The sequence below is a fragment of the Pseudomyrmex gracilis genome, unplaced genomic scaffold (assembly GCF_002006095.1).
Source record: "Pseudomyrmex gracilis isolate BER0280 unplaced genomic scaffold, ASM200609v1 scaffold_45, whole genome shotgun sequence".
Classification (NCBI taxonomy): Eukaryota; Metazoa; Arthropoda; class Insecta; order Hymenoptera; family Formicidae; genus Pseudomyrmex; species Pseudomyrmex gracilis.
The window spans coordinates 110,362-124,833 of NW_018020629.1; the positions used below are offsets into that span (position 1 = coordinate 110,362).

The 14,472-nt window shown below is 40.6% G+C and overlaps 2 protein-coding genes across 5 annotated transcripts; one reads left to right on the forward strand and one right to left on the reverse strand.

Annotated features, from left to right (window-relative positions):
* Positions 1 to 1,796: 1,796 nt before the first annotated feature.
* LOC109853223 (probable phospholipid hydroperoxide glutathione peroxidase) lies at positions 1,797 to 3,673 on the forward strand. Of its 2 annotated transcripts, XM_020425116.1 has the most exons (3): positions 1,797 to 2,040; positions 2,136 to 2,210; positions 2,834 to 3,673. In XM_020425116.1, exons 2-3 carry the CDS (start codon positions 2,204 to 2,206, stop codon positions 3,427 to 3,429), a joined length of 603 nt encoding a protein of 200 aa, XP_020280705.1. In that variant the 5' UTR covers positions 1,797 to 2,040; positions 2,136 to 2,203; the 3' UTR covers positions 3,430 to 3,673. The 2 variants fall into 2 exon arrangements, with proteins under 2 accessions (XP_020280705.1, XP_020280704.1); XM_020425115.1 differs by having other exon boundaries at positions 1,797 to 2,210.
* Positions 3,674 to 4,325: 652 nt separating this feature from the next.
* On the reverse strand, positions 4,326 to 13,684 carry LOC109853221 (putative epidermal cell surface receptor). Of its 3 annotated transcripts, XM_020425112.1 has the most exons (14): positions 13,668 to 13,684; positions 13,056 to 13,339; positions 10,752 to 11,315; positions 10,262 to 10,549; positions 9,953 to 10,145; positions 9,633 to 9,853; positions 9,097 to 9,446; positions 8,689 to 8,947; positions 6,806 to 8,119; positions 6,164 to 6,356; positions 5,492 to 5,990; positions 5,048 to 5,408; positions 4,741 to 4,934; positions 4,326 to 4,617 (listed from the first exon to the last, which is right to left on the reverse strand). In XM_020425112.1, the coding sequence occupies exons 2-14, from the start codon at positions 13,156 to 13,158 to the stop codon at positions 4,507 to 4,509; spliced, it is 4,650 nt and encodes a 1,549-aa protein (XP_020280701.1). In that variant the 5' UTR covers positions 13,159 to 13,339; positions 13,668 to 13,684; the 3' UTR covers positions 4,326 to 4,506. The 3 variants fall into 3 exon arrangements, with proteins under 3 accessions (XP_020280701.1, XP_020280700.1, XP_020280699.1); XM_020425111.1 differs by lacking the exon at positions 13,668 to 13,684 and having other exon boundaries at positions 10,764 to 11,315; positions 13,056 to 13,645; XM_020425110.1 differs by lacking the exon at positions 13,668 to 13,684 and having other exon boundaries at positions 4,524 to 4,617; positions 4,716 to 4,934; positions 13,056 to 13,241.
* Positions 13,685 to 14,472: the final 788 nt, after the last annotated feature.

Sequence of the window (14,472 nt, forward strand, 5' to 3'; positions counted from 1 at the left end):
AAAAAAAAAAAAAAAAAAAAAATGTATTACTACTCGAAGTTTCCTGTTTTCTCTTGCTAATTAACTGAATTGCATTTGGACGAAAACATGTAGCACGAAATACGCGTTAGGCCCCTCTAAAGCTAATCTCTGTCCCCGCTTCGCACATTTCCGCCCCAGACTGACCGCATTATTATTATTATTATTTTATAGAAAGCGAACAAAACGTGTAACGATCGGTCTCATGTTGTTGGAACAACGAGAGTGTCGATTAAAAAAGAAGAAAGATCTGTACGAAAGAGAAAGAGAGAGAGAGAGAGAGACGAAAAAAAATCCGAGAAGATTGTCTTTCGCTCTCGATAAATTAATTTTAGAGAGGCCTGATTGTAATTTCTCGAATAAATGTTCGGATGAGTTCGCCTGCAACTATCTGTTTACTCGTACATCTGTGTTACACACATCAGAGCCGATTGCGATTTTTCGCACGCCCGCTTCCACGTTTTTCTCGTTTGCTTCGTTATACGATTTTGTTGCTCTCGCTCCCGTGTGTGATTCTTTTGTTATCATTCATTCAATTTACTTCCATGTGAAAATTTTAAGTCCGGCACGTGTGTGTTATCGCTCTCTAGCGAGAAACGAAAAAAATCTGATATCCAGGATGAGATTGCGTGACCTGCGCAAACAACATCGTTTCCTTTTAGTTGTGAGTAATTAATTAATTAATTAATCGCGTAAGATTAAATAATTAATTTCTAAGTAAAAAGAAAATCCAAGAAAAACATAGAACGCAGTTTCTCGAGACCGGTTATACGTACCAGACCGTTCGAACTTCGAGAATCTCGATATTTCGATTCTCCGCATATCGAAAGACCGTTCGAAGCGACGCGCTATCTATCGCAAAAAAATGGAAGCCGAACTGACGCAAACTCGATCGCGCGTTTTGAAATCTCGGATCGAATTAGCGCGCGAATCAAATAAATCGTGCGACTTCGCGTCATCTTCTTTCGTAAATTTTCACTTCCCTTCGTTTTTGCCCATTTTCGCGCGTTCTCTTTCTATTCGCTCGCACAATGTGTCTCGTTTGCACATTGCACGGCTGTCGGTCGTTAATGTTGCGATTACATTGTGAAACTTTTTGTTGTCCGCGGTTACCAGTTGCGCCGCGAATTAGTTGCAATTTTCAGTTTTGCCGACAGAAGTCGGCCCGGGACTCGGCTGGGTAAGTTCGTAAACATGGCGTTTAGTCTCGCGCTCACTAACGTGCTTAACTAGTTTTGAAAAAAGGCGTTTTTTTTTGTCTCCCCTTCGTGAAACCGATCGAAAGAAATTGTTCAAATATTCGAAAGAGTCGAGCAATGTGAGATGAGATGACGCGTTGAAAAAAGAGTTGAAATTAATGAGACGTGAAAACAATTTTATACGACAAAAATCTTATTTGGCAGAAAATATGTTACAAAATATATAAAATAAAAAAAAAACGATATATTTTAATATAAATTAAAATACTGTCTATTGATATTTCAATTTCGAAAAATAGAATTAAAATGAAATTAAATTCACGTGACATAATAATAGAATAAAATAAAAAACTCGGAAAACAAAAAAAAAAAAAATATATATCACGTGCAAATAACGTGTACAAAAAAACTGGCTGAAGATGTGTGTGTGTGTGTGTGTGTGTGTGAGTTTAAAAAAAATATAACTTCCAGAGTCAGAGATGCCAAAACTGTTGCCGTTATACAGATATATATTTATACGCTACTGTCTCTCAGCTACACTTTTCTCAGTCGTTGGCTGCGCCGCGTGTACGAACTAAAGCTCGGTAAATCCTAAGAACGTTCGGGACAGAAAGTCGTTCGTGATAAACAATAAGACACGACGCATACACGTGCACGTTTTCTATTGTACGTGTCTGTTGATCGGTTGTTTTCAAGGACAAAGTTCAATGTTTCCTCAAGGTTCCAGGATGCAAGAAGAGAAACCGGTATATAACGAGCGTATTCCTAGAAGCTACTAACACTTTTGTCCCGGACCGTCAAACGTCTCTGAGAGAGCTGCGCGGTATATACATACACACATATATATATATACATATAAGATATTGTTCTCTCTGATTAGTCTCTATATGTACACACACGTCCACCTGTGACTAATAGATTCGAATCGTTATTTCGTAATCGGAAATCTTCTCGACCACTTGTTCTGGAACTGCGGAGTCGACAAAATGTTGCGTGAGTATTATTGAAATTTTTTTGTCAATCTTTTATTGTAGTTTTCTTCAAGAATCTTCAAAAACTCGCAAATTCGTGTCGTTATAAACAAAATAGTAGAAACAAAATCAATTTCAATTAATATTCGAATCACTCAATTTCACAAGAATGTACGTAATTTTCCCAATAAAACCGATAACGAATAATTTTATTTTGCAAATCATTTTTGTTTCAATATAAAAGATTAAGTGCTGGATTGGAGAAAAATATGAAAAGAGCGAATGTACGATTTGTTTATCTTCGGCAGATTTCGTCATGAATTTTTAGAAATTATCGAAAAGATGAGTATTATAAAAAATTTTGCACACATCTCGCGCCAGGCACGATAAACACACACGTATGCGATATAGAGGTACAAAGTGCAATATTCAATTTGCTTTATGTAAGTTTTGTGTTTTTTCGGTTATTCTCTTGTATAAAATTATCCTTTTGTGTTGAAATTGCGCAGAAATCATATTAAGAAAAAATGGAGTATTGCGCGATGATATTATAATTGATTATATTATCACACGCGACGATGACATCATTAGTCATCACGATGAGATGCGGATTTGTACGATTTTTTTCTTTCGTGTTTTTCGTAGAATTCGTATTTGTGTGTCTGCTCGTCGCGACATCCTTCGCGCAAGATTGCGGAGAAAAGGACGAAAACTGTTCCACACCGGCGTCGGAATTCAATCAGGACACCGATTGGCAATCGGCTAAATCGTTCTACGATTTTCACGCGAACGACATCACGGGCAAGGACGTGCCGTTGAAGAATTATCGCGGCCACACGTTGATCATCGTCAACGTCGCCAGTTACTGCGGATTAACGGAAACGAATTACAAGCAGCTACAGGAACTGTACGACAAGTACAGCGAGTCCAAGGGTTTGAGAATCCTCGCGTTTCCCTCGAATCAATTTGCCGGACAGGAACCGGGCACGTCCGAAGAGATTCAAAACTTCGTGAAGCAGTACAACGTCACTTTCGACATGTTCGAGAAGATTGACGTGAACGGCGACAACGCTCATCCGCTGTACAAATGGCTGAAGACGCAAAAGGAGGGTCTTCTCACCAACGATATCAAATGGAATTTCACCAAGTTCATCGTCGACAAAAATGGCAAAGTGGTAGAGAGATTCGCTCCGACTACCACCCCGTTTGATATGGAAGACACTTTGAAAAAGTACTTTTAAAACAATTTGTAAGACAATACTCGCCGCTTCTCTCTATGTATAGGACTTGTAACAATTTTACGTACAATATATTAACAATATACTCATGTAATATTACAGTTATGTACATAGTTGTAATACTAAACAAGATTTGTAAACTCATTTTTTCTCCTTACGTTCCGGAGTAGTGTTTATATAAAGAAAAGTTTTCGTAAATATAGTGTAAAACAAAAATAAAAAAAAATAAAATATTGAGTGCAATATATATATGTATGTAAATTTCTATATTTTTATACACACCACTGTTACTAATAAAGATTAACTTTCTGAAGCAGACCTTTTTTATAGTTTGTTTCTTTTATCTCTCTCATGTCAATCTGTTGTATAAGTACACACTTTTAGTAGTTTTATTTCACACAAACCTCCTTTAGAAAATTTATAAAAATCTCATTGAAACAAATTTTAATCTGAGACAGAGTACAAACAAGAACAATAAACAAGTTTAAAATTTAACTGCGCGTGTGTAAATGCACAAGAAGAAATACAGTGAGAGAAAACTAAGGTGTCACGTATTAAATTTACTGTATTACACTTACTGTAGTACATTTAATTTATTTAGAATTTTACATTTTTGTTGTTATAAAGTAATAAAATTTGGTTTTATCTGTTACTTCTAAGTTATACAAACGGATGGGATAATAATTAGGCTAGTAGTAGTTGTTGTCGATTTTACGGTAATATACGAGAGAATACGTATGTATGTGCGTGTGTATGTGTGTGTATGTACATACATGTACTTCATGCAATATTGAAATGGTACATAACAATACTATATACATGTCCTTAATGCGCTAAAACATTATTGTTAATCTCTCGATCTTAAAAGTTTTATACACAATTATAAGACCTATCTAAAAATATTTATATATATATGTATTTTAATAACTTGAGAATTTTTTCTGATATCGTATAAAAATAATGCATCTTCCCCGTATTGTAATTGAACACAAGGATACAGGACGGATTCGATTGAACGCTTAAGATAATTCCACATCTAAGAGAGGAAATATATGTATAAATAAATACATACTTAATAAATTATATAGAATCTCGGGCAGTTTCCTTGATGTTCGAGCTGATGGTGGTCATTTCGTGATCCGTTGCCTGTTTATTTCTACCGTTGGATATCGTGACCGCGTCCTCACAGGTCTAAGAAACAAAACGTTCATTACACGTGAGAGTATTTCTGAACGATCGAAATGTTTTACATTTCAAACTAAGAAAAAGAAATAATAACAACAAATTACCCATAGTCTCTTGTTGTAATTCTACCTTGTAGGAAGGATTGTCGTACGCCGAGGACGTTTTACGCGGGGATATGTCGGCTTTGCTGCTCGTTCGTCTCTTCATCAGCATCAGTAGTAAGATCAGAGTGGACAATATTGCAAGCGAGGCCACGATGGCCACTATCACCAGAGGATTGTAATAATCCGCTTCGTAAAGAGGCAGTGACGCGTATTTTCCGGCTGAAAACGAATTACAAAAATTGTGTTTTCTAACAAAATCACAAAACAGCACCATGATGAAAGACACAAAAGTGATCGAGAAAAATCATCTATCTGAAAATTATATTGTTTACCTTGGTGGGACGCGCTGTCTTGCAAGAGGATGCCGGGTTTGGTAACGAAGTCCTGAACATTGCTCTTTTTTATTCTGCCATTCGTCAGATATATCTCGAGCCACAGTCGATATCTAGTGCCAGGTTTGAGATCGCTTATTACAGTCTTGGTGTGAGAGTCTCTCTTGGCGATCTTGAACGTGCTGGTATCCTCCTTGCCAGTGTCGCTTTGATAAATTGCTCGGTAGATGTTCACATATTTGTCTTCCGGATAGGGAACTCCGCTCCACGCAACCTCGACGTCTGTCGATTTGACGGTCTTGATCTCGACCTTCACGTCGAAGGAATACGGATCCGGCTCTACGGATGTGGTCACTTGAATCTACAATAGGTTGAAACGCGATCACACAATTTATACACATACACGAGATCAAATCACTTGGACGATAATTTGAAACATCTTACCGTTTTCTCGCTGATTAATTCCGTCAATTGTCCCGGGAACGGTATAAAGTAGATTACAATTTCGTATGTGGTTGACGGTTTCAGATTCTCGATTATATAATTCGTTACAGCGCGATGAATCAGCGGGGTTGTTGCGTAAACTTTACCGTCGCGTTCCTTATACCACAACTGAACACCGTCTATAAATTGCAACTCATATTCCGTGAATTTCTTCCACATAACATTGACCCAGGTCGAGTTCGTCTCCGCTATTCTGAGCTCGGCGTTAATCGCTATTTGCGGCGGCAAAGTCGTGACTTCCTCGTGTTTCTCTAACGTGCGCACACTGTAAATCTTACTGCTCGGGCTATTGGCTAGATCCTTCAGTTTAACCGTGATCTTCATGTTGTAGTCGGTCATCGGCTTCAAATCACCCAACTCGAACTCGAGTTGAGGTGTAGCGATCAGATCGTCAGGAGGAGCGAACACTTGCGCTTTCCACGTGGACGAGTCGATATTTCTGTAGGACAAAAGATTCTGATGAGACGTCAAGAGCGAACATTGACAAATTGTCGCAGACGAAGACTTGACAAAACGCACTGTTCTCGCGAACTTGTTCGAGAACTCGATTTATAAAAATTTAAAATAAGATCTCCGCGCGCAAAACAGACGATATTTAAACTACATACGTACGTCATATTACTGGTGTAACGTAGCTCCACTCTTCCGTGCAATCCCACCAGGACCTGAGGTACAGTGAACACCAGCCGAACTGTGGTCTCGTTCAATGCTTCGAGCGTTTGTATCGTAACTTCATTGGAGGAAGTCGGAGGAGCTGGAAATCCGGATAATGAGAAGCCTGGAGGTATGATATTATGATCCAAACCTGTAATATACAGATACATATAGTGTATTTACTATCGTTGCACTGCAACGATAATAGCGAGAAATTTGGTAACTTCTCTTTATTGAAATTAAGAGTACATATGTGTAAGAGACATGAATCTTTCGAGAATATATATTTTAAATGATTTTTCCTTGATGTATAACTAAACGTAAAAAAAAAAAAAAAAAAAAAATAATGTTCGATTAAAGGATTTTTGTAATTTGTAATTTGTACTCTTTAGAGATGCATCGGATAATAACTTTATTCCTCTCTCGATTAATTTATATGTATATATATGTGACATCGAATAAATATTGATAATGGAAAAATATTTTAGTTTGCAAACATGAGGAATGTCAGCCTGTTTGCTTCAAACGCGACTGTTATCGCTGTTAAAATATATATATATATATGATGTGCGTTATCTCTTCTGGTAATCAGAAACGAACCTGACTGATTGGGCGTTTGTGCTGCGAATGGGTGGGTAAGTCCTGAATGTGGTATGTGAGCGTCTATGTGAAGCGGCAGAGTGGACGCCGGTTCGTTCGGTACATTATGAGGTATGGCTGATTGTTCGGGATAGTGTTGGAAGGGTCCGGGATTGGAATCGTGTTGCTCAATGTGCGCTAACAGTTCCTCGATCTGCTGCGGAGTGTTCGGAATGTCGGGCGTGTAAACGTGATAAGTGGTCTGTCCGTTTGGATTCTTCTGCGCGAAGATTTGGGGTTTCGTTGTCTTTTTCGACGCGGAAGGGGACGTTCCGAAATAAGATTGCACTCGGTTCTTCAGCGACTGTTTCTGATCAGGAATTTGCTCGTACATAGTCGGATTTTGGGAAGGAATATGATCGAGATTAATCAGATCGGGATGTTGCAAATTCAAGAGATACAGCTGCTCCGGCGAAGTTTCGGGACCGGTTTTCTGATCCTGTTTTGGACGATCCAGCGTCATAGGGGGAGGCGGTTTTGATTTTTCCGCAAAAGGCACATTTGACGTGGTTTTCTTCTTCGAAATTGCAGGCAGAATTACGTTCGGATCGATCGAGTCGGATTTCAGAGGAATTGAATCTCGATGAAAAGGTCCGATTGCGGAATTGGATTGCGAATTGATACCGAGTGGAGAAATGTTTCCTTCGTTGTTAGGCGCGAGTGAGAATCCTAAGTTTGACATGTCCGAATGAGGATTCAAAGAAACAAACTGAGGCCGATCGATCGAATGATTTTTTTGAGAAATTATTTTATTCGAATCCATTACTCCTGGAACGTAATGAGTCTCGTTGGCAGGATCCGAAAACATCGAAGTGGCTTTATAGGGAAATCTATCGAGAGCTAACGGACCAGGAAAATAATGGTCAGTTATTTCTTTGTGAGGTTTTAGCAACTCCACAGGTTTTTTAGCGTCGGACTTCGATTTCGATTTGTCCTTGGACATATTTGGAATCGATAACGGCTTTTCGGAGTGAGCGTTCAAATGGAAAACGTCCTCCGTGACGGAGTGATTGAACACGAAGTCGGGATTGTACGGTCCGGTGTAAGGAATTGTCGGATGTCCTGGATCCATGGGATAGTGAGGATAATCATAAGTAGCAGAGTCAGTTTGGGTCTTATAGACTTTCGGGTCTTCCGATAAAGAGAAAGTGCCACGCTCCGGTTCCTGGCTGGGCGTTTCCGACTTGTTATTTGGTCTTTTGATACTGTCAATCGTTTGCCGATCGAACGTGTCTGTGGCTAAGGGGCCGCGGTACGCGGTCGTCGTGTTCGCTCCTGCAATAAGTAAAGTCCATTGTCACAGAAATTGTCAGTTACCGGTCCACGAATTGTCCAAAGTCCATGCATATATTTACAGCGAGATCCAATAACATTCAACATTCTTCCCAGCGCAGCCATGGCTACATGAAGCATGATTTACAGCTTTCGGTTATTGCACCTTTTGTTTTTTCAACATGAAATATGTACAGTAAGGGGAGAATAAAGAGATTGACAAGTATGTAAACCATATGTGTAAACCGAGGGGGATACTTAAAGCTCCGTTAACACGATGTGACACGTCAACAAGGTCAGATGAAACGTAATAATGCGATTAAGAAACACGAGACACGTGTATAATTCAGATTGTAATTACTTCAACCGAAATAAGAAAATAAATTTGAAAATATTGAGTTGTCCGATTTCTTATTTTGATATAAAAAAGGGAGGAAAGGTTAAAAATATAACACTACGTCGTACAATCCCAAATATTACGTGCATCCTTAAGAGTTAAAAGAATTAGAATGTTTTGTACAGTGTATGTGTGTGTGTGTGTGTGTGTTTCCATCTCTGACTGTTCTATTTACCTATGTGCGGCGGCATTTGGCAGGTCCACTGCAAACAACATGAATTATAAGGTGAGTGTGTCAGTATCGCTTGATGAGGAGGACACGGCAAATTTGATGGCGAGGTCGGCACGGGTTTGCAAAGATTTTGACAAGATACGTTGCCCATTTCGCAAACGCAACGTTTCTCGCAACCGGTGACGTTCGACGGTATTTCGCTCCAGTTGTTGTACGTGACGCCTTCGTACTCGCAGGAGCCATTGTTTCTACACCGTGCTTCCTAAAAGAGAGTTAACAATGACGTTATTATTTCGGAAAATAACTTACTTACTATCTTGAATCTAAGAGTTTAGAGATATTGTCATAAAAGAATAAATGCTCGTTAAAATTACAATCCTAGAAGAAAGTCGAATCGAACACGCGCTGTACCTGCGGACAGCAATGCGGTGGTTTCGGATTCGCCGGGATCGTCTCCCAATCTAAACAATTTGGATCCAGCGAATCCAGTCCGACATCCGTGGGACACTCTATCGTGCGGCATTCGGCTACGCCGCTCTCCGCGCAAACACAAAAGAAGACACACCCGTCGTACCACTCAGTTCCGATTTTGTACGACTTTCCTTTGTAATTGCACGAATTTTTGTCGGGCGCTTTCTCAGAAATATTTGCCTTCACTATCTCCGCCGGCAGCACCACCTGTATAGCCGGTCCGGCGCGACTTCCTTCCACCACACGAACGTAATACGTATGCGCGGGTTCCAAATTCGCAATCACACCGTCTGCAAAAAATAATAAGTGTCTTTCTGATTCTCGCAAAAAAAATTTTTCGCAGAATTCTCTCAAGAAAATGTTTCTCTTCTTCTTCACTTCAAAAAAGTGAAAATTTTGTTAAGAAAAAAAACACTGTATGTAAGAAACTCCGTAAAACAAATATCTATTTGTCTAAAATAATGAAGCTTAACTACCTTTGTCGGGTCTCTGAGGCGTCCACAAGTGATGCGAATTGCTTTGCGAGATTTCTATGGTGACGTTTTGAGGATTCTTCGCGGACAACTTCAATTTAATCGCCGTCGAGTTTAAAACCTTCACGTCCAACAAATTTACACTTAAATCGGTGGAATTTTCTGATTTGATCTCGAAGTCGCTCAAGGTAACGTCGCAGAGCGTGATGGGGCAACAGGAATCCCTAAAGAAGCAAAGCACTCACAGCTCAGGATTTAAACAAACGATTTCCTCTCGAGGGTTTCAATTCGCGTTTATAACTTCAAGCCAATGAGAATCGTACCTGGGATCGGACAATATGACGCAGCGATCATGCTGACCGACCAGAGCGGAGGTCTCGTTTGGCGGACATCTGGGTTCGCACTTCAAATAGCCGCCGGCCTCACAAACGCACACTCTGGAGCAACCGTCCTCGACCTTTTGCCCTCTGGCTATCGTTCTGTTGTTGAACGTGCACATCTCATCCGGTTCGGTATCTACATCGCGAACAGTTACGTTTTTTTAAGCGAATTTTTTGCACAGTATAAGAAGACGTCTCTCTTCACTTTCTCTCCCTTATAGTATATATATAAACGTGTATGAAGAAACGTACCCGAATCTGTGACGCACGAAAGAAAAGCGCAACAAGGATTGTCGAGGATTGGCTTTTTCTGACACTTGGAATCCTGGATCTCCTCGTCAGCTCTGACGTATGGTAGAGCGCACAACGGCTGACAATTTGCAATTCCGTTTTCGGTACAAACGCAATTCTCCTCGCAACCTCGCACGATCCTCTCGCCCGTCGAATAAGTGCGGTTCTCGTGGACGCACACTTTCGGGAGCAACGTCGAAGAGATGTTCACCGCCGCGGTTTCGTTGTGGGACGCGACGTATTCACCACCTGGAAATAATAAGAGATAACAGAGCTCTCGCGCGTTCTCCCACGTTTCTATTCTCTACCATCGTCATCATCATCATCATTAATTTAATTCTTATCGGATCTCGTACAATCTGTATGAATAACATCGCGCGCATTTTATTTCATTCTCGCGTGCGCGGCATCAATAATTATCAAATTACAAAAGTAATTTAAGCATTTGCACCTTCGCTCTCACCTTCGACTTCTTTGTCGTCCTCGTCCATGCTGACGTCACTGAGATCCGTTATATTGGCGTTCAGTGAATTTATCGGCTCCGGAGCGGAGATATTTAAGGCCCTGCCTCGCGTCTCCTTCGTCACTTTCGTGCTGTTAATCGTGTCCCGAATGGTGACGTTGCTCATCGAAGGCATTGACTTCCTCAGAGAAACGATCGGTTCGCCGCGAAGAAGAAACGGCACTGTTACATTAGCGAAGTCCGTGGGTTTCGTCGTCGTCGTCGAGACTTGCGGCTTCATCGGCGTCGTCGCGGATAAGATCGGAGATGACGACGGAGCGTCGTTATCCGCGACGACGACGACTCTTCTCGAGTCGTCGTCTTTGACGACGGGTTTCTGATACTTCTGATCGCTCTTTATCTTGAAATCTATCACGGGTTTTTTCTTCGCCTCGGTCGTGACCTTAATATCGGCCTCTTTCGTCGGGTACGCACTCTTCGGTTCTGTCGTGTCATTATTCCGCCATTCCGCGCTAAGAGGCTGCACGTTTACGGTATTTTCACCGTTCGTATCTACGAAAAACACGAAACGAATGATATATTCGACAATTCTCGAGTCTGTGTCATGCACAGACCTGGTGAAATTTTGTTTTTTAAAATTTATCGTTCAAATTGCTCGAGTCTGGCAAACTCGGGCAATTTTATATCGGAAACGATAATATGAAATGAGAAAATGAGATTCAACAAAAAAAAAAAAAACTGTAAATGTGATTTCTCTTTCCTTCTCGAACCAAAACGTGCCGAGCCGAGTTAAAGCCGGTTTTAATATGCGGTTGCGATAACGAATCGAAAATTTAGCAAAACCTAATTACAAAGTTTTCCAAGCGATTTTTGATTTAAAAAATGCGGGCGCGTGTGCACACTATAAATTGTCACAGTAGTGTGACTTTCACACTCATTCTCGGCGTATGTGTGTTAAATAAATAAATTAAAATAGAACGAACAAAAAATTATTGACGTCTGATCACTTACAAAAAAAAGAAGATATTTATGTTACGTACAGTTTCTTTTTTGCGCGATAATATAAGAAACATAATTAGTATAAGATAGGAATCACATCATCACACTGTTCCCAATACAAGAGAAACAGCAGCGGACGCACAACAACAGTCGGTGTTGTTGCTTCATCGCGTTGCTTCTCCATCGTGAAATTCGGATTATATGCGGTAACGCAAAATAGATTTTATTTTGCGTTGCACACACGGTATCGCAAAAAAAAAAAAAAAACGATATATATATGCGGACGGATGAAACAACAATTGTACACACTAATATCGCCTTTTTGATTGGGTCACCAAGCGTAACGGAATCAAGATGTGTTTAGTAGACGAGTAACGGCATTCGCACAAGTGATGTGAAAGGGAAGAAGGTGGGGAAAGCCGGTACAAAACTATCTGAAATCAGCGATCCAGAAAGAGGCCCGGGCGCACACGAACACGTTGCATGTGACTTCGTCGTTATTGCGACGCGGTGTCCCATCATTAATTTTATAAATGTTGATTCGACGATCCCGCGAATTCCTAATCCGCCGCGCGTAGTCGCGCGCTCTCAAATGCGCTCGCGAGAAGAGTATTTTGCATTAAAAGTAAAAGTTACAATATATATATATCTATATATATATATATATATATATATACATATGTAATCGCGCGCGATGTGCGTGTGTGTGTTCAAGCGACTTCTCTTCGCGACACTTCTCACAACCTGATTTCTTTCTGTCGCCACAATGCGCCTGACACATACATATTCATCTTCTTTCGAAGTAGCGCTGGGAAATTCCAAGTGGCGATCGAATTCTTGCAAGTCAAATTTCACATCGGAACGTTGGTCCCCCGTAAGTTTTTCGATATCTTCAAACATATGTGCGTTGGGTTTCGTTGTACGCGAGGACCAGAGATTTAGAAAATTGCTCGCACAAGAGGTGTTGGCGCGCACGTTCTATAAATTTTGTTGTTTTTTTTTTTTTACAAATTTAAATTTTGTTAATCGACGAAATGTTCCCGCCGTTGCAAATTATTGCCGTTTCTTTAAACGCGCGTGAAAGTAAAAACTTCGTGTTTTTATATATTCGCAGAACGGTTTTTAATGATGAATTAACAAACATATACGTACACTCGTGCGTATTGAAACAATTTTCCTTATTGAACTTATCGGCGGAAGTTGCTTCTCGCGGTAATCGCGGCAAGGAGAGACGACTCGTTTTTTTTTCTTCTTCTAAAATCGCAGATTTACCCTTGAAGCGAGAAAACTTACCGGGTGTCGTAGTAATCCGCACTTCGGTATCGGCGGTCAAAGAAAGGGCGACCCCGCCTAGGAGGCAGAGTCCTAGCAGGAAGCATCTTTTCTGGATGCGCATCCTACCGCATTCTTTCGCACAGTCATATATATATACGTGTATCCACGAACGCGCTCGTTCATCCACTGACTGTGTGCGTCGGATCAAATAAGAAAGAAGTCCAGAGAGATGAGTCAGGAAGGGAAATTCAAATCCGTGTTCTCCACTTCGACGAACTGCGGTGCTCACAACAAACCAGCAACTGGAACGAGGTTTAAAGTCTTGGACAGCGCGACAAGGAGGAGAGAGAGAGAAAAAGAGAGAATGGTCTACTTCGTGTGTGGGTAAATGTGTGACAGGTGGAGGGAGGAGGAAAAAGAGAGAAAGAGAGAGGACACGGGAAAGGATCGCGAAAGACCGCGTCGGAGACACACTGTTGAACTGAAAGCACACACGTAACACCACACGGCAACCGATCGACTGGTCGGCTCTAGCTCTCTCTTTCTTCTTCTCTCTCTTACTCTTTCGTCCTGATCTGTGCTGAGGCCGGAGGTGAAGTGCACCGCGGTAGGTGAGCGGAATTTACCTACCGTCCATTGATGGTGTTTTCCACCTCCGACGAGAGCCTGGTGTATCAGCCCATTGCGAACTAGGCACCTCTGGGGAAGTACGCTCACCTTGCTACAGGCCGTAGCGCCACAGATTCTCTCTACACGGATTTTCAAAATTACATCCATTTTTTCTAGAATCAGAAGTTGTAATTGTTAATTATATGAAAAAAATAAATTTATCCTGCAATAAATAACATAAAAGTGTTTACTATAAAAGTTTACACACTTACTTTTAAAATAGATAGATGAAGGACGCACACACGAGATCTTAGACACTTGATTGCGCAAGTGATATAGCGGACCAGGTGGTATATGTTCGCGTATATTTTATTATTTAATTCAAAATATATCTCAAATAAATGTATCTTTCAGTGATGTCGGATCATGAGTTCGAAATACTTTTTGAGGTGACTTGAGGATTTCTCTCGCATATCGAGAGTCTTCATGTTTTGTTCTATCACGCGTCTTGCAAGTATAAAAATGTAACGTTATAAGATCAGAATCGCGCGCACTTTCGTTTGAGATTCTTGTTTACACGAACTGCCGGTTATCCTCTACTATTTTCACAATGGTCGCGTTCAGCAGAACGTTTATGTTGCATTTGCAACTTTTTTTTATTTAACAAGGTCTTTGGTTTTGAAGATTCGACAGAATCTACAAGAATAACCATGTCAAAGAAAAAGAGTTGCAAAAGCAGCTTCAAACGATTGCGTTCTGCTGAACGTCGCCAATGTTTTTCGCCTTCGAACGTCTCCGTTTATTTAAAAAAAAAAAACTTCATTGC